Genomic DNA, 21,531 nt, shown 5'->3' on the forward strand with positions numbered 1-21,531 from the left:
AGGTTCAGACATGATACAGCAGTTGTGTAGGTGGGGCTGGGGACAGAGAATAAACACCAGGGGAATCCCACAACCTTGCCTGATTGTGTTATTCCCAGAGCCATCTAGGTCAGACTTGAGGAATATACTTTTTCCTTTCTTTTCTAGAACCACAAGATCCACCAACCAGAGCCTGGTGCAAAGGACCTGCATTTTAGAATGAAACAATTGTGAGCCCAGGAATTTATTTTGAGTGCCAGAACTAAATTCTTCCACACAGAAGTCCACTCCTGCTTATCCCCAAGTTTTCATTTCAGCAGTACAATTTAAGGCGGCCCGGGGTGGGGGTGGGGGCGGGATCATTTTGTTGTTGCTCTTATTAAACAATTTGGAGTCAGAAACCCTTGCTGATCACAAATCACCCACCTTCCTACCAGTAGATCCCAATCTATTTTACCTTCACCCCTGAATGAGAAAGACAAATAAAAATTGACAGTGAACCAAGTGCTTACTCTTCTTAAGGAACTGAAACTGTTTTTCCAGGAACTCCACAGACTGTGTGCCATAGCCATTACGATACCTCCAACACATGCTGGATGTGAACAAACATTTTAATCTCTGCGGCAAATTAAGACACACCTGAGGAGCAGTATGGGTGATGAACATCTGAGTAATATTGCTATATGGGCAACTGAAAAGAAACTACCACAAGCCCTGGACCTTCAAACTGTTGTCAATACTTTTGCAGGCGTGCATAAGAATTGGTGCATTCAACTTCTTTAGATCTACACCAGCTGATACACCCGGTGTTGCTTGGGCCCCCTATGTCTGTGAGGTAATAATCTTAAAGTAATAGGCCAGTGCTAGGTCTGTGAGTTAACTTTTTAACAAATTAGTTTATTTTTTCCCTCTCTCACCTTCATGACAACCCCTCAAGGTAAGCTGGTGCTAGGCCTGTAAGGTAACTTTAGAATGAATTGAATTTTCTTTTTTCTCTCTCTTACCCCCGATGCAGGCCAGGGCTGCCTTAAAGCTGCAGCTCCGCTCAACTATCTTTTGCTCAAGGCTCTTGGCAGGTGCCAGGAACCCTCTGAGGGCGGCCGGGTTGAAGTCCTGCACCTGCCTCAGCCTGTGCTTCTCACCCACCAAGTGCTCCAGCAGGAGGCTATACTGAAGGACTGCGGCCAGCAAGTCTGGACGAGCCTGTCCATGCTGCACTGCACTATCGGTGCCCATGAGGGAGCCAGCCAATTGACTGACTGATGGTTAGCTCAGTCATTGCTGTTGGCGATGGGTCTGGAGGTGCACCCTCTTGCTCCTAATGGTGCCTAGCGACCGAGGCAGCTGGCCCCAGGCACTTTCCGTTCAGGCCCAGGATGGCAAGCCACTACCAGATGATGGCCGCCAAAGCCCGGTACATCTTCCTTCCCACCCAAGGCATGCTGTGAGTTGTAGGCGCAAGCCTAGCTCCCTGAATAACATGTTAATCTTTGAACACCATCTGAAGTGTGGTGGGAGACAACTGGAGAGTGGGCCTTCTTAGTTGTGGCACCCTGCTTAAGGATTTCTTTTTCCCAGGCAGGTTTGCCTAGTGACTGTATGCATTAATGGCTTTCCAGTGCCAAGTGATTCCCCCCCCCCCCAAGGCCTTGATGAGATTTATGCTGCATTTTCCCCGTTATAACTAAATCACAACATTCCAAGACAGATGCGGGCCTGACTATACCATTGAAACAGATGAATGAATGGAGGAATGACTTAGAATGGAATAGTGGGCAGGGTTATTGGCAGTTGGAGATAGTTAGGGAGAAGGAGTGAGAGGCCAGTAAAGCGGGAGCTGCATTAGGATTGAGAGATAGTGACCTGGTTTATTAATCCATGTTTTATTTAAAAACAGCCACTCTACATGCCATTATTATACCTCCCAGCATGCCTTTGGCAGCCCACAGGTGCCCACGTCCTCTGAGACATCCTCTTGTTACTGATTCTTCTCCTTGATAGAGCACTGAAGAGTAGCATCGCCAAGGACGGGAGGTAGGCGGCTATCAATGGACACGCCCAGCTCCAGCCAATCCTGCTGGGACTGCCACGGCCTGCGCTTCTCACCCACCAAGTGTTCCCTCAGCTGGGCCAGGCACTTCCCTCCCTTCGTTGGGTCTATTTCTGGGCATGCACAGAGTGCTTCCCCTCCCTCCCTCTTAAGGGCAAATCCAGATTCTGAGAAAACAGCGATATCAGGACGGAGTGCCTTTGAACATGTTTGGACCCTCAAAGTCATGCTGTTGTATCTAGTTACGATTTTAAAACCGTGCAGAGGGCGGGAGGATGGACACAGTGCCAATGGACACCGCCCATTTATGTGGGTAGTTTCCTTATATGTGGAATTGGGCTGACTGCTCGAGACCAACCTTAGGAGTCGGGGTTGTGAAAGACACGCAGCCGCAACCCACCCATGCACTCACAATGGCTGACAAAGGCCGGTAAGTCTGACCTCCTGCCAAAGGCATGCTGGGAGTTGTAGGCGTAAGCCTTGGTTTTTATCAAATTCTTAAAAAAATACTTTAAACCCCAAATTCTGTGGTTTTAGATTTTTCTGGTACATTGTACAACATTGTACAACTATCAGCATGCCCAATTTCAAGTTTCTAACGCATCTGGAAATGGGTAAACATTTCCAGACATACACACATACTTTCCACTATATAGGTAGAGATACTTCTCCATTCCCTCTCAGTGAGTGACAATCTAATCAGCCAGTGATTGCTATAATTTAGGTACACAACAACATGCATTGGGTTTCCTAGGTATACAGGGCCCAAGTGTCTCAGTTTGCTCTTACTTTCCCTATACTAAGAGTCTACCTTCCTGATTCTGCCTGCACTTGTTGAAAAGAAACTGTTTTCTAAAGAAAGTGTTCTGTCTGTCTAATCTGTATGTCAAGGAAACACTTAGGTAGTGACTCTGCCTTGTTTGAAAGCCTTTTTCCTTACTGTAATTTGAACTTGGCTAATACATGCTATATTTTTAAAAAACAACTAAATTAATCAATATACGATTTATTTATTAGGATGGCAGTTATAGTGTGAGATATAGCATTGTTTTTCTTTCAGAGATCTTAACACCCACCCACCTAGAAATATACTTTGCCCCTGCTGTGCCCCCTCCCAATTTTTTTCTAGTGCTGCCACTGCCCTGATCTAAGTGACTACTGTTGTAAAGAGGATACACAACTAACAGACCCTTGTGGATCTAATCCAACACCGCTTTTATGTTTTGATTATTACACTGTGCGCACCCTGCCTACTGCACAGACAGTAGATAACACAACTGCTGTGCTCCCCATTTCCCTAGATGGACATTTATGATGATGGTGGTGGGAACAAAGCATTTCTTTGAAAGTTCTGCCCACCAGACTGCATTTCACAAGCCTGGAGTGGCTTTTGCCTTTACATCTCGTGATCTTCTTTGTTTGCCCAAGAGCCCAGAGCTGGAGCAGGGTTGGAAGTTGATTTCAATAACCCCTTCACTGCCTGTTCAACCCTTTCTGTATGCGCAAGGCAGAGTTAGTAAAGAACACACAGACAAGAAAAGAGACGGAGGGTATGAAAATGACGCTCGACCTTATTTCTGTACTGAGGAAGGAAGGCCACCTGAACTGTTGTTCTCCTTCCTCTTTTAAACAATTTTCACTGCTTCTTTTTGCTTTCTCTTACCCAACTTTAGACTGTCACAAAGCAAGTACACTGAATGATGTTGTCATGATGTTGTTACACTGTTGAAGCTATGGAGGACTCAGCTGGGGAGAAGATGGATGAGAGATTGACTGGGAGGCCTAGTTAAACTACTGAGGCTTAACATACATACACAGAAAGCTGTTTTATATGGAGCCAAACCATTGGAATTTCCTACTTCCCACTAGGATAAGCCATGGGTCCTACTTTACAGAGGACAGTCCTCTACTTGAAAGTGTCCTCTTTTTGAAGAGTTGTGTAATCTAAGGCCTTAGTTAGACCTAAGATTGCATTTATATATATACATCAACATATGTCCATTTTAAGCAAATACATGTTCTTCTTTGGCAATGCGTAAGTGGCCACCTAGCTTTGGCTTTCCAAATTCTCAGGTGGAGGACTTCAAGATCCTTCTAATGGAAGCTGTAAGTGATTCAGCCTGGCAATTTAATTTTTTTAAAATAATAATAACAGTGTCTTTTATTAATAGATGCTACGTGTAGATGGATATTTATTTGGTTATTTTGTCTGCTTTTGTTGAGGTTTATGCATAGTTTTTAGAAATCTGTATTTTCAACACACGTTTCAGATGTCTGCATTGAAATTTATATATTCAAATCTATTTAGCCACATTTGTCTTTGTTTTATGTCTTGTTGTAATTGTATAATAAAAAAGAAATAATAATAATAGTGTCTTTAACTGAGCCGGAAAAGCCAATAGGCACTTGTCCATCCCATATTGCCACCCTTAATGATGCCTTGAACTCATCATTTATAAGGGCCAACTCCCCTAACCTAATGTAAGATTGGATCTTCTACTGGCTAGGATGAAGTATCACCCAGTCATGCAAGTGGTTTTGACAACACAGTGAAATCAATCTTGAAACCATGACTCACGCTGCCTTTCTATAATGGTTCCCCACCCTTGTTACTTAACAGATTTTGCCCAATCCTACAGAGGAGAGGTTGTCATTAGTATCATTCCTTCTAATGCTAATTCAAGTTTCCCCACGCTCATGCAAATTTAGCCAAACTCACCTCGCCCATGCATAAAAGGGAAGTATCAGACAGACTCAGGGCAACCCTAAGGTTAGCAGGGGTATGAAGAATCTTACTGGAAAAAACCTAGGAGGGGGAAGACCTCCCCCACAAAAAGCCCAGTAGCACCTCAATGGCATGCAATGTTGACAGCGTGGGTGAGGGGGGAATGAGAACTGGAAGGGTAGGGCAATAGAATGAAATGGCTGAACAAGGGTAAACAGAAGCACCATATTGTCTGGTTAACACCATATTCCTTGGTTAACACTGAGAACCATTTTTAATGTGGCTACAAGGGCAGAAATGAGAGCAGCCCATAGACATCAATGGAGGAATCAAACATTTTAATGTAACTGGGATCAGGAACAAGTATCTTACCCACATAGAACCCCCAAAATGAAGCAGGGGGGAGAGGAACTGGAATGGATGGAATCCTAAACAAAAGCACTTCACACTGCAACATTCTATTGCAGGGCCCCACTTCTTGTAGTTGTAGTAATAGTAAAAATTTGTATAGAACTTTCAAGTGTTCAAAGTGATAGCTGTAATCTTTACAGCAACCCTATAAAGGAACCCTATACTATTGCAGATTATTGTGGGGCAGGGGGAGGATTGAGGCACAGGGAGAGGTTTGCCTAAGACCACTTGCTAAGTGTTCTCCACATTGCGAAGACATAGAACAACATTCAGAGAATAAAGATAGTACTGTCTCCTGGCCAGGGGAAGATTGAATACTCAAAGGAGAAGGGTGGCCAATAGAAAGGCTGTCTTAAAAAAAAATTCTTCCCTCCTGAACTCAGACTACCACAAAAGGCAGAGGTTCATTGCATTTTGAGATGGCTGACAGATGTTTGCATATATATATGTAGAGTCATCCAAGAACAAACTAGCTAGCCTCATTCTGTCTCTCTTTGGGCCTTTAATCTGTCAAATCCCTGTAGGGGTTCAAAGGATGTTAATTCAGCACTGAGAGAAAAGGAGCCCAACTGCAATTCTGCTGTTAAAAGAAACTATTTGGCTTGCTATAAGAAGACAGAAGTCAGACCGCAAAACCCATTCACACGAAAGAGGTACGGTCTCTTTTCCATTACCCACACTGATCCCCTTTACCCAGAAGCCACTTAGGGCTAGTTCACACAATAGTTTGAAATGCACACTATATACTTAAGTCCTCATCTAGAATGTTCTTAAAATGTGACCAAGTAGGGACAAACTTGGGTTTATGAACACACAACATACATATAAGGAAGACAGGACTGACCGTTGGTTTATGGCAAGGGGATTTCCAGGTTTGCCACTGTGTAATGTGTGAAGAGGCTTCTCTCCTCTGGGCCTCCAGTGAAAGTGAAGCCAATTAAATTATCTGCAGTGAAATATTTGCAGAACCCATTTTGAAGAAGCAGGCAGGGCTTTCAACTTTCTGCCTCTAAGCTATGACAGTAGCGTCTACTTCAACCCATTGTTACAAAGATAAGCCAAAATCTATATTAAGCCAACCAAAAGATCACAAAAAATGTGCAAGCTTTCGAGATGCCCAGATCTAGTAAGATATTACAAAAAGGTTTGGCAGTGGGGTTGGAGTGGGGGGGTGATGGTAAGGGGAAAAACCTGACTTGATTGTGAAGTCACAGTGTCCACATGTTCAGAGTCCCAAGATGAGGTGTGAGAGAAGGGGCCTGCAGACGTTCAAATTAGACTATACAGGTCATATGAAAATTACAAGGCTAGAACTGGAGGCTAGCACTAAGAATAAGGAAGGGGAAAATGTTGCCCCCCCCCTTTGGAAATATAAAATCCAGCTGTTAGTCAGATGAGTTTTTATTCTGGGCAAAGTACACAGGCCCCTTTTACCATGGCCACTCACGGAACAGGCCATTTGCAATAGATCAACCTATATAATGCTGACCACAAACAGAAGAGATGTGCCGTAGGAGAGGTGGCCCAACAGGAAATAGCTGTGCATGACTCAAGGAAGTGAGCCAATGCACTGGGGGAAGGCTAACAGAAGAACAGTATTAGCAGCCCAGAGGGGAGAACTGCCAGTGCAATCTCAGAGACCCCATGAGCAAAACTCAGCTATGCAATAAATAGCAAGCGTGTCCCTGAGCAGATGCCCACTGACATCCTTAAAGCAAAACAAAGTGTCGTGTTTCTCTTTAACCTCCTGGCTTCTTGGGAGACAATAACGAGGCCTGCTAAGTAATCCATAAAGCTTTATTTAACCAATAAACATCTCTTCCCGCCTGAAGAGTATCTAACCTCTTGGAACTTTCCCCTAGGCAAAACTATGCAAACTAAAATTGTCCGTTCAAGAAGAAGAAAGCCTTTTCCCAAGATGCGTTAACTTCAGAGAGACTAGTTCTGAGGTGGCTTCTGACGCAATGCGAGCCAGTCTGACTTTCTCTCGCCTTCCTTTCGCTCTGCCCGTTTTAGCCTGCGACGTACTCTAGGATTGGCTAACCTGCCAGCGCTCTCTCCTTTGGAAGAATGTTGGCTTCCCACTGACTGTGTATTATTTGCCCTTGACGAGATAAGCTCTGGAGAGAGTTCACCACCAGCTGGGGGAGAAACCGTGAGAGCTTTCTCCCCCACTGGTACAGGCTGGCCTATGTCTGGCACCGACTCCTCTACATCAGAGTCTGATTTATTTATTGCATTTCTATACCACCTAATAGCCGAAGCTCTCTGGGCGGTTCACAAAAATTCTGATTGATTACCTGAAACACCTTCTTCCAAACTGGGGGAGCAGGGCTAGACATGACGCAAAAGAAAAGGAGAGCATCAGTGGTAAAACACCAGATAAAATGCTGAAGAGCCCACAGGGCTGAATCCTCCCTTTCAAAGACAGTTTCTCAGATTGATGGGCATCCTTACAACATACTCTGTAAACCAAGCCCATCTTCATTTCTTTATGGCAAATCATTTAGCAGCAAAAAACTTTAGGCTCGCATAAGGTCAGCAGGAAGGGGTCACACTCACAGCCTACGCTTACTCGCTCTGTGTGAGTTTCTGTGTGTAATAGATCACCAGCTTAGGGGAGAAAAATTACCCTCTTCTCTCCCCACTTCTATTACTTTCAGTCAGCAGCAAAAGAATTCGCTACTTAGTATATATCAGGGTGAGAAAAACATGGCTTCATTGCCAGTGGTGTAGAGGAGCTAGGGATCCTAGAGACACAGAGTTGGCTATTTTGTTTATTAGCAGGGATGCTGGCATCATCTACCACCCTATTCATACTTCCCTGTTCTCCCTTAGCTTAGCGGCAATCCTCACAGTAGCTGGGAGGGGTGGAGTGATTTGCCCCAGCAACATTGGGCCAGTTCACATGATTGCCAGTGCCACCCTGCATAGCTTATTTTAGCCATGGAGGGTTGTGGTGTGTACCAACCACCAGTATGAGTAGTCAAGCTATGGCGGGTGGTTGCTACAGCTTATCATCCATTATCGAGTCTGGGCAGAGTAGCTTGTTGCCATGGGCAACAAGCCACCCAGAATCCTATCTGACCACCCCACTGCAGCTTGAATATTCATAATAGTGGCCAGCACATGCTGCAAACTCATTGCTTCTTTACGCCACAGTGGGCACCAAGTGCAAATTCAGGTCAATATCTTATGCTCTATTGTACTGTAAAGTATTCTGGGCTGGTTTGGTCTTGAATGGGCAATTAGGAGGCACTAGCTTTACAAATCATCAGCTCCTGGTGGAGATGAAAACTGCTAGAACAGCTTTGCTGAGATGGATTAATGCAGGTCCCTGAATTTTTTGACGCTTTTGGGGGCAAGCTATGAGGACTGTACCTCATAATGAGCACCTGCACCTCAAAATATAAGGGGGCAATGAACACCACTGTTTATTGCCCCCTTAGGGGTACTAATGTTGTTCCCTGCCTCGATCCAAAGGGAGAGGCGGGTAAGAAATAAATTATTATCATCATTATTATTATATCATCATCATCACACTGAAGCAACAGTAGAAGCCACAACTAACCTGGCCTCAGCTTCCCATTTGTCAGTCTGTTGCCAACTCTTTCTTCAGACCTATCTCTTAGCTTCCCTGCTTCTTAGAGCTACTTCCCAGGCATCTGCCATCCCCATAAAGCTATTTTAATCCCAGTCAAATTGACAGCATTTCCTTCTCTCACAAAAGCTGGACTGCAGATATCAATAACTTTCTTCCCTGCTCAGTTGGAATGTTTGTGAATAACCCATGGCCATCACACCTGCTCACCCAATGTGTCTCATGAGATACACCACTATTAGCATAATGTTATTTTAACCAGAGATATTTTCTCATCTAATTAAGATTGAGGAAACACACCTCCTTGCCCAGTTCCACTTCCCCACTCTTCAAAGCACTCACATGGGACTATGGCTAAGTTTTTTAAAAATAAAAAATGAGGAGCTCCAGAATGAAAATTTTCTCATGTTTCATCTAGTTTGGCCATAATTAAGGTGTTATGCTAATAGTATTATAGATTGGATATTATTAGTGAGTTCAGTCTAAGTTTTTGTAGTGCCACATGTTAGACACAAGGTGGCATAAAAGTGCCGCAGAAGTGTCTCGTTGCATAGGCCTTCCCTAGTATAAAGAAAGTTGTCTGCTGTGAATGCAGGAAGATAAAGGCAGCCTCCAGCTTTATTTCAGTTTATTTACATGCGGGGTGTTGTTTTTAGGTGGTGTGTGAGAGAGCACACTGCACATGCTCCAGCACACGATTTTATTCATCTTCATACCGCAGAGTGAATTTTATAGGGGGGCCCACTTGTCGTCGCCACTCATAACCCTCCTGTGTTTTCCCACCACTACTTCCATTTTTTTCCTACCGTGGAAAATCCAATAAGGAGAAAAAGATGGAATGGCTGCACAGTGCCTCCCAACTGTTGGCCCTGGGACCTCTTCATCTGGAAGGAGCCTAGCACTGCCCCAACTGGCCAGAAACAGCAACAACAGCCTGGACTTCCGTCCCATAATCTGAAATACAGAGGCCCAGCAAATCAAGCTTTTCAAGGCAAGGGGAAGGCTGGGAAATGCTGGGAGTTGTAGGACTTTTCTCTGTCTAAACATACATAGGATTGCAACCTAAACTGTGTGAAAAAGGCCATGCTTAAGTGTTGGAGGGAAACAAGAGCCAGAAAGCAACTCCAGCCGCTCTGGGCTTGTGCTGTTAAAAAAAAGTATTACTATTTTTTGGATTGGTACACTTGAAGTGTAAAGAGGAAATGTTAAATAAATCCAAGTGAACTTTCCTTCCTTGTAAAATAAAACAGAGCATGTAAAAAGGGACCATTAAAGTATTTTATTTCAAACCCCTTTCCCCACCAACCTGTCAAACAACCACCCATAGGCCAAAAGAACAAAAAACAACCCACAATAGAAATGAGATACAAAGAGGAGAGAGGCAAAGTTCTCTCCCATGGCTGACAAATTTACCCAGAAAGGGAGAGGGGGGAAAGCGCCTTCCACCCCAAATTTGAGGCAAAATTATTCAGTACATCCATTTTCCAGACAGAAACCTGCAGCAGTTACAAATGCTTCCAAATGAGAAAACAAAAACGTGCCTATTGATACAATATATACAGACAAGGCCATTCAAAATCCTTCCCCCAAACGTCTAAACACACCCAAAGTGCATTTATCTTCATATAAAACATGTTTTCATTCCTCTTTGCTTCTGAAAAAAAAACTTGTAAGAATGGCCTGCAAGTCTGGATTTTCTTTTGTTTACATTTTGTATAGTTTAGAAAATAAATTACAGTAGCTGTTTTAATAAATTAAACACACACACATACACACACCCAGTCGTACAGCAAAACAGGCTAAAAATCCACCTTCTAATCTGTAACTTACTGAACAAACTTCATTGGAGGGACATGCAAGCTTTTGAGTCACACTGAATTCTGAAGCTCTTCTGTGTTATTATTGAGGTATGCACAGCCAATTTTGTGTTTCTTACCCACCTTCTCTGATTGAATCAGGTTAGTAGTTTTATACCATTTCTTGCAGTGTCTTGGAAAAGCTGCAGCAAACTCTCAAAAGGTGATCTGCACTGCGAACAATAAGATGTGTGTGTTTTGCATGAGTGTCACAGGGTTAGGTTTTTAAAAAGCATGTCATCGAATAAAATGTTAGTTCATGAAAGGATAGGTGGTTATCCAAAAGGGGTAATGTAACCTTATAAGAAATGAAATTGCCTTGACCAGATTACAGCTGCTCTGACCTCATCAATTTTATTACTCCATACACTTATGAAGAATTAGATCAGTCCTGTAGTTTTCAGAGCAACAAGCTAAACACAGCTAATCAGTCCTGTCTTGTGGTCAAGCAAAGTTACCTTTCTGGGTCTGCACAAACATGGGGTTGTCAAGCACCTCTCTGGCTACATTACACATCTGATAGGCTGTGCTCAGCTTGCATTGTGTGTGTATTTATGTGTGGATGGGGTGTGGGAGTATGGTGGCTGCCAGGGCTGGGACTAAATGAAACAGCTTCAATTTGAAGTTTGGGGGGAAATGCAAACAGCTTGAAGTCCCGTTATGCATGCAGTAATCTAGCTACTCCTACTGTACCAGAACTTACACCAACTTAGTAAATGTGTGTGTGGTGGTGAGGAATTTCCATTGCCCAACATATATAATAGTTGGAGGCAGTTGAGAGAACCAGTTTAGTAAGAGCAAAGTGATGACAGAAATTCTGCAATATGCAGAGATCTGTGAAACTCTAAAACTTACAAAATCAAAGCATTGTTGTTGTTTTTAGCTTTTTATGACAGTTTCTTAGGGCCAGAACAGTATTCATGCCATGGGTGTAAAAAAAAAAAAAGAGGGGGGGGAGGGGAGACTTCCTAGTGGATTTTTTTTAATCCATTACATTTGGATGCACATGTTCTCTCCGCAGGGATTATCTCTTTTCATGAATGCATGTCCATCAGGTGCATTTTAGGCAGTTCATAAAAATAAATAATAATTACTTCATCAGCGCACATGTCCCTTATCGTTTTTGAGAGATACTGTATCAAGGAGCTCTGGGGCGAATAGAAGGGAACATCACAACATTGTGCAGATTTGATTTGTAGTAACAACCAAAAACAGCCCCTTTGGGCATCTTCTAAAAGATGCACTGAATTGTAAAACATTGCCTGCTCTTTTTAGCCTTAAGTTAGCACCCAAGTTATAAAAAAAAATTCCAAAGCAATTAAGAGCATGGCTGTAACAAGCTGCATCTGCAGCCCACCTCATTAAAAAAAGAAGTGACATTTGAATCCAGAAACCCAAAAGTTTGCTAGTGTGGTACTGTAAGCCGACACAATTAAAGTTCTGTATTTTTGGACCAGGATTCAATAGCTGCTGGCCCATCAAGCAAACCTTTTCTTCCCCATTTTTCATCCTCTGGCACTAGCAAAGACTTACATAAGTACTTATGGATATGTTGCTGCTCTTCCACACAGCCAAAGTAGCATTGTAAAGGCTAACCAGGGTCCCCAAATTCTATTCAGAGGGAAGTATTTACACATTACTTTCTGTTCCAGATATTGGGAGGAAGAAGAGCATCCTTTGCTGAAGTAAAAGCTCCAAGGACTATAAGGAGCCAAAGTGCTGGGAAGTTCCCAGGCCCAACCTGAACGCACTAAATGAAAATAAAAGTACAAATTACAAAGAGTAAAATGGGGCAATTGATTCTAAAGAGATTTTTAAAACCACCAGCTTGTTCTTGGTTAACCATCCCTCCCCCACTTCTCTCCCAACTATTACTACGGAGAGTAACAGATGCCACATCAGAAGATACCAAAGCAATGGATTAGACAGAGGCAGACAACACCCTCCTCCCCCCCAAAAAAGATACAGTGCATAATTTCTTACTGTGAATAACACTCATCCACAACATTCACACATTTCAAAAAGAGAACTCATTGAACAGCTCCACAAGGGATGAATTAAAGAACAAACAAAACCAGGAGGCTCCTTTAACAGGAAAGCCGTTCCTGCAGACCTAACGTGGACCCAACAGCAGCCAAGGAAGCCAAATGGCTCCCTGCGAGTTATTTACACGTCATCGGGCCTTCGCTATGTGGTAGTCAGGCAATGGAGTTCTAGAGGTGTTCAGTTCAACAAAATGACAGGAGGCCAATAGCAGACACCCAGTGCCCATCGCTGGGACATGGTTTGTGCGTGTTTGAACCAGATTTTAAGAAACATTTTCCCACCACCGCTGCAAGTGCAGGCCTTAGCTTTGTGGGACTTTTGGTCTCATCTCTTATTTGAATCAAGCATGAAGAGAGGGGAAATAAATAAATCTCCAAGTCCACAATGGATTGAGGAGCTTGCCATTTTAAGTGAGGTAAGGAGGGTGGATATGATGAGATTGGATTAAGAAAAAACTGTATGCAATCCAAGGCCTTTGAACAACTCACTAAAGAGCCACCAACAAATTTCTTGTCCGGATAAGCGCGAAATCTTGAATCCTCTTTTGGCTGCCACTCACAACTAAATTCCAGTGTCTTTAAACCCTCTCTTGCAACCACACACAAGCTCCAAGGCGTGCTAATTAGGATAAAACAGATTGTCCTTCCCGTGTATTGTTACACTTCAAAATGCACGTCTGAGGGTTGTTGTTTGTTCAAGATTCCATCCAGCACCGAGAACTTCTTCAGTTTCAAGTTTGCAAGTCCTTTCAGTAATACTTCCTTTGCTGCTACTTTGATGCACAGCTTCAGTGCTAGCAAAGCCCCATGTACTGCAGCAGCGGGCCATGCCTTTTTCCAGTGTATCAGAAGAAGTTCCAAGGATGCAGTTTTTCTCGCCACCACCACTACCACCACAGGAAACACCCAACACCTTCATTGGCTCTCGTCTAACACAAGTGTCTCGGCTGCTGTGAGAACTGTTAGGAGACAACGGACCCTCAGGGAAGGGCTCAACTTCAGCAGATCAGTGCATCTTCAATTCACTTATTTCATAAAAAGAAAATAACGTACAAGGATGGGCGACCAAAGAAAATCTTCTTTGCGGGTAGAGTGATGCATGGATCAATGGTTGCTGAGGCAGTAAATAAAAGTCAACTCAGAAGCATGTTTCAGACCAACGCAGGGACAAAAACAGCATGAGAGATTTGAGAGGGTGTTGCACAAGCAGCTATTAGGACTGAATGCTGGAATCAACTTTGAAGCTCATAATGGGAAGAACAGAAGCCCAGCTTCCTTAGAGCCTATTCATTTAAAAAACACACAGAGATGAAATCAGGGTTTTTCAAGATTTATCTTTAAAAGATAACTTACGAGCTGTCCTCTTTTATTCTAAGAAAATTCCCAAGTAAAGTCTCAGTAACTATGAAATCTCACAGTTTGCTATATCCAGTGTGCAGGATGGAGATGGTGGCTGAAGCAGAGTAAGACTGGTCACGAAATATGGAGCAAGCTTTACAATAACAACAGTAATAATAATAATAACAATAATAACAACAATAATAATATAAATAATAATAAGTTAAATCACAGCTTTCAAAAAAATCACCAACAAACTTAGGCCAAGTACCTTCAGCAAGGGATGGAAGAAGCTTTAGCACATACCAAAAAAAAAGGAGACATACCTCTTGGATGTCACAATCACTTCTAAATAGTTGTAGGTTGGTTGGTTTTTTGCTATGACAAAATCCTCATCTTGCTCTTGCCGTGAACAACAGTATGCAATATTACTTTGTTGAAGTACTGAGCAGTTTTCCCACTAAGGCTGGAAGATAGATGCTCTACCTTACAGAATTTTGGGGGGAGGGTTTGGTGAAGAGGAGAGAAAATGACTACTCCCAACTTTACTTTGTTCTTTCCCTCTCTCACACCGGGATGGGGGGCTAAGGTGCTTCAAAAAATTTGCCTCCCCACATTAAAACGTCCGAGAGGCACTGCCTTTCACCTGCCAAGCCTTCGCTCTATTTGTTCAGTAGGTCATCTTGGTTCGAAGTTGTCAGGAGCTGTTAATGAGGTGAAAAGCCCGTTTGCAATCAGAGATTGGCTTCGGATGTCCACTGTGCATTTACATCTGCCTGATGGGGTTATCGACATTGTTACAACAGCCAGGACATGGATGTTAGTAGTGGTGGAGGAAAGTCAAGAGATAGATACGTCCATTATTCAAACTGCAAACGGCACCTGCGGTGGAAGAGCTCCACGATGCTACCCATGTCCCATTTGCACTCAAACAAAGGCAACAGCATTTCCCCCCTCAACCTGGCTGATTTCCCACTGTTTGACCAGGCTTCAATATTTGCGCACACACGCACACACACACCTCCAGCAAGCTTTCCTTAAGAGTGCAGGAAGCCATACCACAGCTCGACAGACCCTGCCTCCCCACCCCTCTGCTGGCTCTTCCCCTTCACAGCACAACAGTCTTATATAGCTCAGTGCAGCTTGGGCTCAGGCTTTGCTGGTGAAAGCAGCGGCCAACCAGAATAGATGGGAAATACAGTTTTGCTCATTAAGTCTCAGAATCTGATGTGCACGTCCCCCACCCACCCCCACCCCAAAAACGGCAACAGGTAAACAAAATGTAAAATCGGCTCACTATTTCCCATGCCGGAAGAAAGGGAAGGGGGGAGCACCAAAAAATAGAAATTTAACAAGAAAAATAACATTCTCCATCCTTCCAGGAGCTCGCAGTCCAGTCTCAGCAGATTCCAACCTCGTTATGGAACCAGATGGGGTCAAGGCTCCCATTTCTGTGCACAGCTGTGCTTCTTATTGAGTCCTGGACCCTCTCTGGAGGCCTGGAGACAGACGGAAAGCAAAGGCTAGGAGTCCTCTCCAGTGCAGCTTCCATAGCTACAGGATACTGGTGACCGAATTCCTAGGTAGGGAAAAGTAGTGGGAGAAAAAAACACAATGTACGTTTAGGGCACAATTGCATCGGATCTTTTTTTGCTGTGTGTATTCTGCGCTGCTGTGACATGCAAATGTGAAGTTTGGTTCTGAGCATGGAATCTGAGGTTTAACATTACAAAAGCAAGCCTAGCTTCCCCTTGAACTTGTGCACCCTTCCCCCCGCCTTCTCATCCAATACAACCATGAAAAAGTGTTCAGAAGATTTTACCATATTTCTTCGATTCTAAGACGCACTTTTTTCCCTAAATAAACAGTTCTAAAAATGGACTGCGTCTTAGAATCGATGGCGTCTTAGAATCGAAGCAATACGGTAAGAGGAAAAGAGGAAGCTCCTGCAGCAGCCTCAAGCCATGCAAGCGAGGAGGAGCTGGTTGGGTAAGTGCCTGTTTTTTTGTTAGTCAAATTTATTCGTAAGTCCCATTGATTTCCATGGGACTTCTCACGTGTCGTTGTCCCCTGGTGCACAGAGAAGTAAAGAGCGGGACTGGAGAGTTAAGTTTACTCTTTGTTTCAACGCCCCCCCTTCTTCCCGCGCAAACGGCAGTTTCTTCTCTCACAGAGGGAAAAAAGAAAAGGACACAACCATTAGAAGAAAGCGCGGAGGGGGGGAGGAGGTTGGCTGGGCGGTGAGGGAAGTATTTCTTTGATTCTAAGATGCCCTTTTTTCCCAAATAAACATCTCTAAAAATGGGGTGCGTCTTAGAATCGATGGCGTCTTAGAATCGAAGAAATACGGTACTTCTGTTTAACCACCTGCTTGCCATGCCGTCCAATTCAAACTGTGGTCAAAACGTAGTTTACGATTCCTCTTCCTCCTAGCAATAGCATTCTGTTTGCTGCCCTTTCTTTCATGGTAGCCAAAAGTCAGCTGCCTGAGGAGGGCTGACCATGCAGAACAGTTCTCTTCTAGAGATGTGAGGAAGGGCATCAAAAACTAGAACCACCACAGCACATGTCAGCACACAAGAAACAATTGAGAGGCATCTGCTACATCAGAGGTGAGGAACAAGTGGCCTTCCAGATGTTGGACTACGATTTCCACCATTCCCGACCAGCTCTTGTATACAATAATGTGTACATTACCGTTGATGACAGCAGCATGGCAGGGGTGGGGGGGCCCTCACTACGTTGAAGACTCTGCCTCTTGCTTCTGTTTGGAAACAAGCTGGGCCTCCTTCAAGGAGAGATACACCTCCTCCTGGGGGTCGTAGTAGTAGAACTTGCGGATGTAAGAGATCAGAGGCCTGGATGAACAGAAAGCCAAAGGGAACATCCTGAAGATGTTGGAAGCATGACGAAATGGCATCAAAATCCATTTCAAACAAATGGCCAGATCCTAAACTTTCTCTCAAAAATAAATGCTACAGACCTGCAGTCAAAAATGGGGGTTATTACTGCAAATACAGCACTGATTTTAAGAGGGGAGGTTCATAGTGGGTTTCATCATCCATATGTTTTATTTTTCAAGGAGGGTGATGGAAACAGAAAAAGATTTAGAAAGCAGAACCCCATTGCAGACTCTAGTTCTGAAGAGTTTGAAGGCTTCCAAAATGCACACGTGAATTCAGCCCTCCTTTACGCTTTGAATCCCTTCTCTCCAACAGGACCCCTCCCCTCCGACTGCTTAGCTCCCTCTTCCAGAAAAGACTTCATGTTTTCTACTGCCCCCAGTACCTGAGTTGATTCCTCCTCCCACCCTGCTGCCAAACTCATTTTCTCCTTCCCTCGCAGCAAGCAGTGTCGTCAATATTCCACACAACCATCACACCCCTCCAAAATTATACATATGCAAACATTCTGTTGGCACCATAGCAGTTCAAGCAATCCTGGAGTGGGGTGGGTGGGAAGAGAGAGCTCACAGGAAAGAGTTCTAGCCTAAGGCCTTTCCAGACAGTTTACAGCACAATAAAATGCACAGTGCTCACTCAGTTGTGGAATCCCCAGATGTTTTCCCTTAAGCAAGCAGTTTGCTTCAGGCGATAGCCCATTATCCCAAAGTGCAAACTGCACACACATTAGTGCATGTAAAAAGATTCCTTTTCCCCCAGTGCCATTTGATGTGGGGCACTTTGCCTGGAACGTGATTGCACACGGTTCAGATGGCACATGCATGCTCTCGACTCAAATACTCTACTACACCGGGCGCAGCTTTCGAACACCACTGGAAAGAAAAGTGTTTTCTGAGGAGCTTATGAAGATTGTCATTGATGGCATTCAATCTGCAATGGCTTAATTCATACCTCATCCTGTCACCTGAGCAAGCAATGTGCCATGTTGTCACACCTACTTCCCTCCCTCCTGAAACCTCCCTGTATGGCCTGGGAAGGGGAGTTTAATCTTATGGTCATACACCCTCACCTCTAGGATACCATAAGCCAGCTGCCCCAACTTGATGTCCTCCACAAGCTCCAGCATTCCCAGCCACCTGGCTAGGAATGATGTGAGCTGCAGCCCCACCCACCTGGCCCTCATGAGACTTTGATCTAGAACTCCCATCTGCCTTAGCTAGCAAAGCCAATGATGAAGGATCATGAAGGGAGGGGAAAGGAATATGGGAGTTTTAGGCCAAAATATCTGAAGGCCTACAAGTTTCCCATTGATGTTTAGGAGCACAAAGATGACAATTCTCTCCTTCCATTCCCTCCCCAACCTCCAACTCATACCCCCAACATTCCTTGGTCTTTGTGTCTTGGAGAGGTTTTTTTTTTTAATTTTCTATTTTACACATAATTCCACATTCCTAGGATTCCTTTATTTTTGGGCTGGATGGCCCCTTTTCCCAAAGTGATCGCCATCTGACCACCTCATTTCATGATTAGAGGGAATGACGTTGAAGCAGCAGCAGAAATTCCTTTAACCAGAACATTCCTTAAAATCACATTGAGGGAAAGCAAAAGCACAAAACCTACTTGGGGAGTGGTAGTTCTGGAATGTGATCAATGCGGACCAGCTGCCTTATCCGGAAGCGGCAGAGGTGCTGTAGCGATTTAACATTGCTGAACCGAGAGACTGGATAAAGGAGCTGGACAGGGGTTGGAGGGAGACCTGCAAGTTGTAAGGGGCTGGTTAGCTTGGAGGGAGATACAACAGGAGCAAATGAGAACTCTTTTTGTCAGGAGCATGGAGTAGAATGAATGCTGGAAGCACTGCTTTCTCCTCCTTGTATTGGCTTCTGGTGCAGACCTGACCGCATACACCCCTGGGTTAGGAGTGTAATGTGCTTCACGTTAGAGTTCAGAGCATTTGGGGTACAGTCCAGCACAGGCTAGATTCCTGTGCACAGCCAAGTAGCTGATGAAGAGAAACGGATTCCCTGGGCACTCTGCCAATAAATCTCCCTCCCCAATATGTTGCAGCTTCCTAGCAGAAAGTCCCAACTTCCATTTTGGAAGTGCAGCGTTTTCAAATTGCATAGTCTTGCCTACTGGTGAGGCCAAGCCTTTATAAAAGGGTTTGGAGAAGTAGTCACAATTCACTGGAAGCACATGAGTTTTCCATGCAGAAGGTCATAGATTAAGCACCCTCAATTTAAATCGTTTGAAGAAGCAGAGTGGAAAAAAGACTTGTGCCAGTCAGAGAACACAGGTGGAATAGGGGTGGGAAACTTGTGGCCGTCCAGATGTTGTTGGACTCCAACACCCATCACCCCCAGCCCAGCATAGCCAATAGTCAGGGATGATGGAAGTTGTGGTGTAACAACACCTGGAGGGCCACTTGTTCCCCACCCCTGGGTGGAAAGTCCAATGATACAGTATAAAACAGCATCATATATTCACAGTGCATTTTGAGAGGGGTTATAACTCAGTGGAAGAAAACAGTGGAGAAGATACCGGGTTGATTCTCTGGCATTCTGTTAAGGATCTCATTCCACTGCCCCGCACACCCCAAGACCAATCAGAGCTGATAATATTGAGCTAAACAGACCAGTGGTCTGACTCAGTGTAAGGGAGATTAATGCATCATAAGTCTGTCCACTTAAGTGGGGACACTGAAGCAAATGGAAGAGAGCTGGGAGCCCCATTCTCCTGATGCACTCCAACCAGGAAGCCAGTTGAAAACTGCCAACAAAAGTCCAGACAGGTGAATGACAAAGCAACCTCAGGAAATCCTAGGTCTGGATTACTGCCTGTGGAAAGTGCCATATCCACATCACCAGATGAATCTGAAGCACAGTACTCTGAAAGCTTATTCCTACTCTCCCATTGCTTGAATTGACCCCTGCAACAAAGAGGAAGCACAAAAGCTACGGGCTTTCAGATTTCGAATATTGTTCCCTCTTAAATTAAGAGAACAAGTTTCTAGCTCACATTATTCCAGAAGAAATGAGAACAGTCAGGAACATTCAGGCCAACACCCGTTGCATAATTCTGACGTTAATCTTATCCGTGTGGATGTTCTTTGTCAACAGAAACTGAAAACAATTAGATGCTATTGAGCATGATTACGTAATGAAAGCCACAATAAAAGATTATCTAAATGCTACACAACACATACCTGGGACCCTGGATCGCAAGAAGTAAAGGAACTTCCCATTTTTGGAGTGCATGATGGCACGCTTGATGAATTCCACCACGGACTGGCAGCGGTCCTCAAACTTGGGGTGGCACCAAAGACTGAAGGTTCCTGAGCCAAGCAAAAGAGATGCCACGTCAGAAAGGAGGAAGGAACTGGGTGGAACAGCATGCTTTTGTAGAGGCTGGCTACACATGGACATACCCAAAAAATGGCAACTAGCACAGACCAGTGGATAAAATACTGCCACTGGGAGACCTAGGTTCACGATCCACCTCCATCATGGATTCACTAAGTAACCCTGGATAAATCCTTCCTTCTCTAACTAGCACAGACCAGTGGATAAAATACTGCCACTGGGAGACCTAGGTTCACGATCCACCTCCATCATGGATTCACTAAGTAACCCTGGATAAATCCTTCCTTCTCTAACTAGCACAGACCAGTGGATAAAATACTGCCACTGGGAGACCTAGGTTCACGATCCACCTCCATCATGGATTCACTAAGTAACCCTGGATAAATCCTTCCTTCTCTAACTAGCACAGACCAGTGGATAAAATACTGCCACTGGGAGACCTAGGTTCACGATCCACCTCCATCATGGATTCACTAAGTAACCCTGGATAAATCCTTCCTTCTCTAACTAGCACAGACCAGTGGATAAAATACTGCCACTGGGAGACCTAGGTTCACGATCCACCTCCATCATGGATTCACTAAGTAACCCTGGATAAATCCTTCCTTCTCTAACTAGCACAGACTAGTGGATAAAATACTGCCACTGGGAGACCTAGGTTCACGATCCACCTCCATCATGGATTCACTAAGTAACCCTGGATAAATCCTTCCTTCTCTAACTAGCACAGACCAGTGGATAAAATACTGCCACTGGGAGACCTAGGTTCACGATCCACCTCCATCATGGATTCACTAAGTAACCCTGGATAAATCTGTCCTTCTCTAACTCTCTGCAAGATGAGTAAGGAGCTGTCCTAGCTTTGTATGCTTGGCCTGCCCTGGCCCATCAGGCTCACCTCTGTAGTGCTCCATTCTAGTGTGATGGGTAATACCCTGCGATCGAAAGCTGAGGCTCAGGATATACCGGGGATCAGAACTATCACGAACTAGGAAGGACCCGTCAGGTTTCCCTTTCAGCTTCATTTCGGCATCTTCCCAGTTCATAGGTCCCCAGTACCAACCACACTGAGAGAGAGAGAAAGAGAGAGAGAGAGAGAGAGAGAGAGAGAGAGAGAGAGAGAGAGAGAGAGAGAGAGAGAGAGGCTTGATTGAAAAGTTTTAACTAGAAACTGATAAGCAAAATGTTCAAAAGAGGCTTCTGAAAGCCTTCACATAGTGGAATATATTGCCATAGGATATTGTTTGCTAACAGAATACAC

General features: G+C 44.3%; 1 protein-coding gene across 2 annotated transcripts in view; it reads right to left on the reverse strand.

Annotated features, from left to right (window-relative positions):
- Positions 1-11,678: 11,678 nt before the first annotated feature.
- Positions 11,679-21,531, reverse strand: part of SOCS7 (suppressor of cytokine signaling 7) — a 31,429-nt gene continuing 21,576 nt past the window's right edge. For both annotated transcript variants that reach the window (XM_063137829.1, XM_063137828.1), the window contains 5 exons: positions 21,169-21,337; positions 20,114-20,242; positions 18,529-18,664; positions 16,703-16,863; positions 11,679-15,584 (listed from right to left, as the gene is read on the reverse strand). In XM_063137829.1, the coding sequence (XP_062993899.1) occupies positions 16,743-16,863; positions 18,529-18,664; positions 20,114-20,242; positions 21,169-21,337 (555 nt within the window). In that variant the 3' untranslated portion in view covers positions 11,679-15,584; positions 16,703-16,742. The remainder of the gene's footprint in view (positions 15,585-16,702; positions 16,864-18,528; positions 18,665-20,113; positions 20,243-21,168; positions 21,338-21,531) is intronic.

The sequence above is a fragment of the Elgaria multicarinata genome, chromosome 11 (genome assembly GCF_023053635.1).
Source record: "Elgaria multicarinata webbii isolate HBS135686 ecotype San Diego chromosome 11, rElgMul1.1.pri, whole genome shotgun sequence".
Taxonomy (NCBI): Eukaryota; Metazoa; Chordata; class Lepidosauria; order Squamata; family Anguidae; genus Elgaria; species Elgaria multicarinata.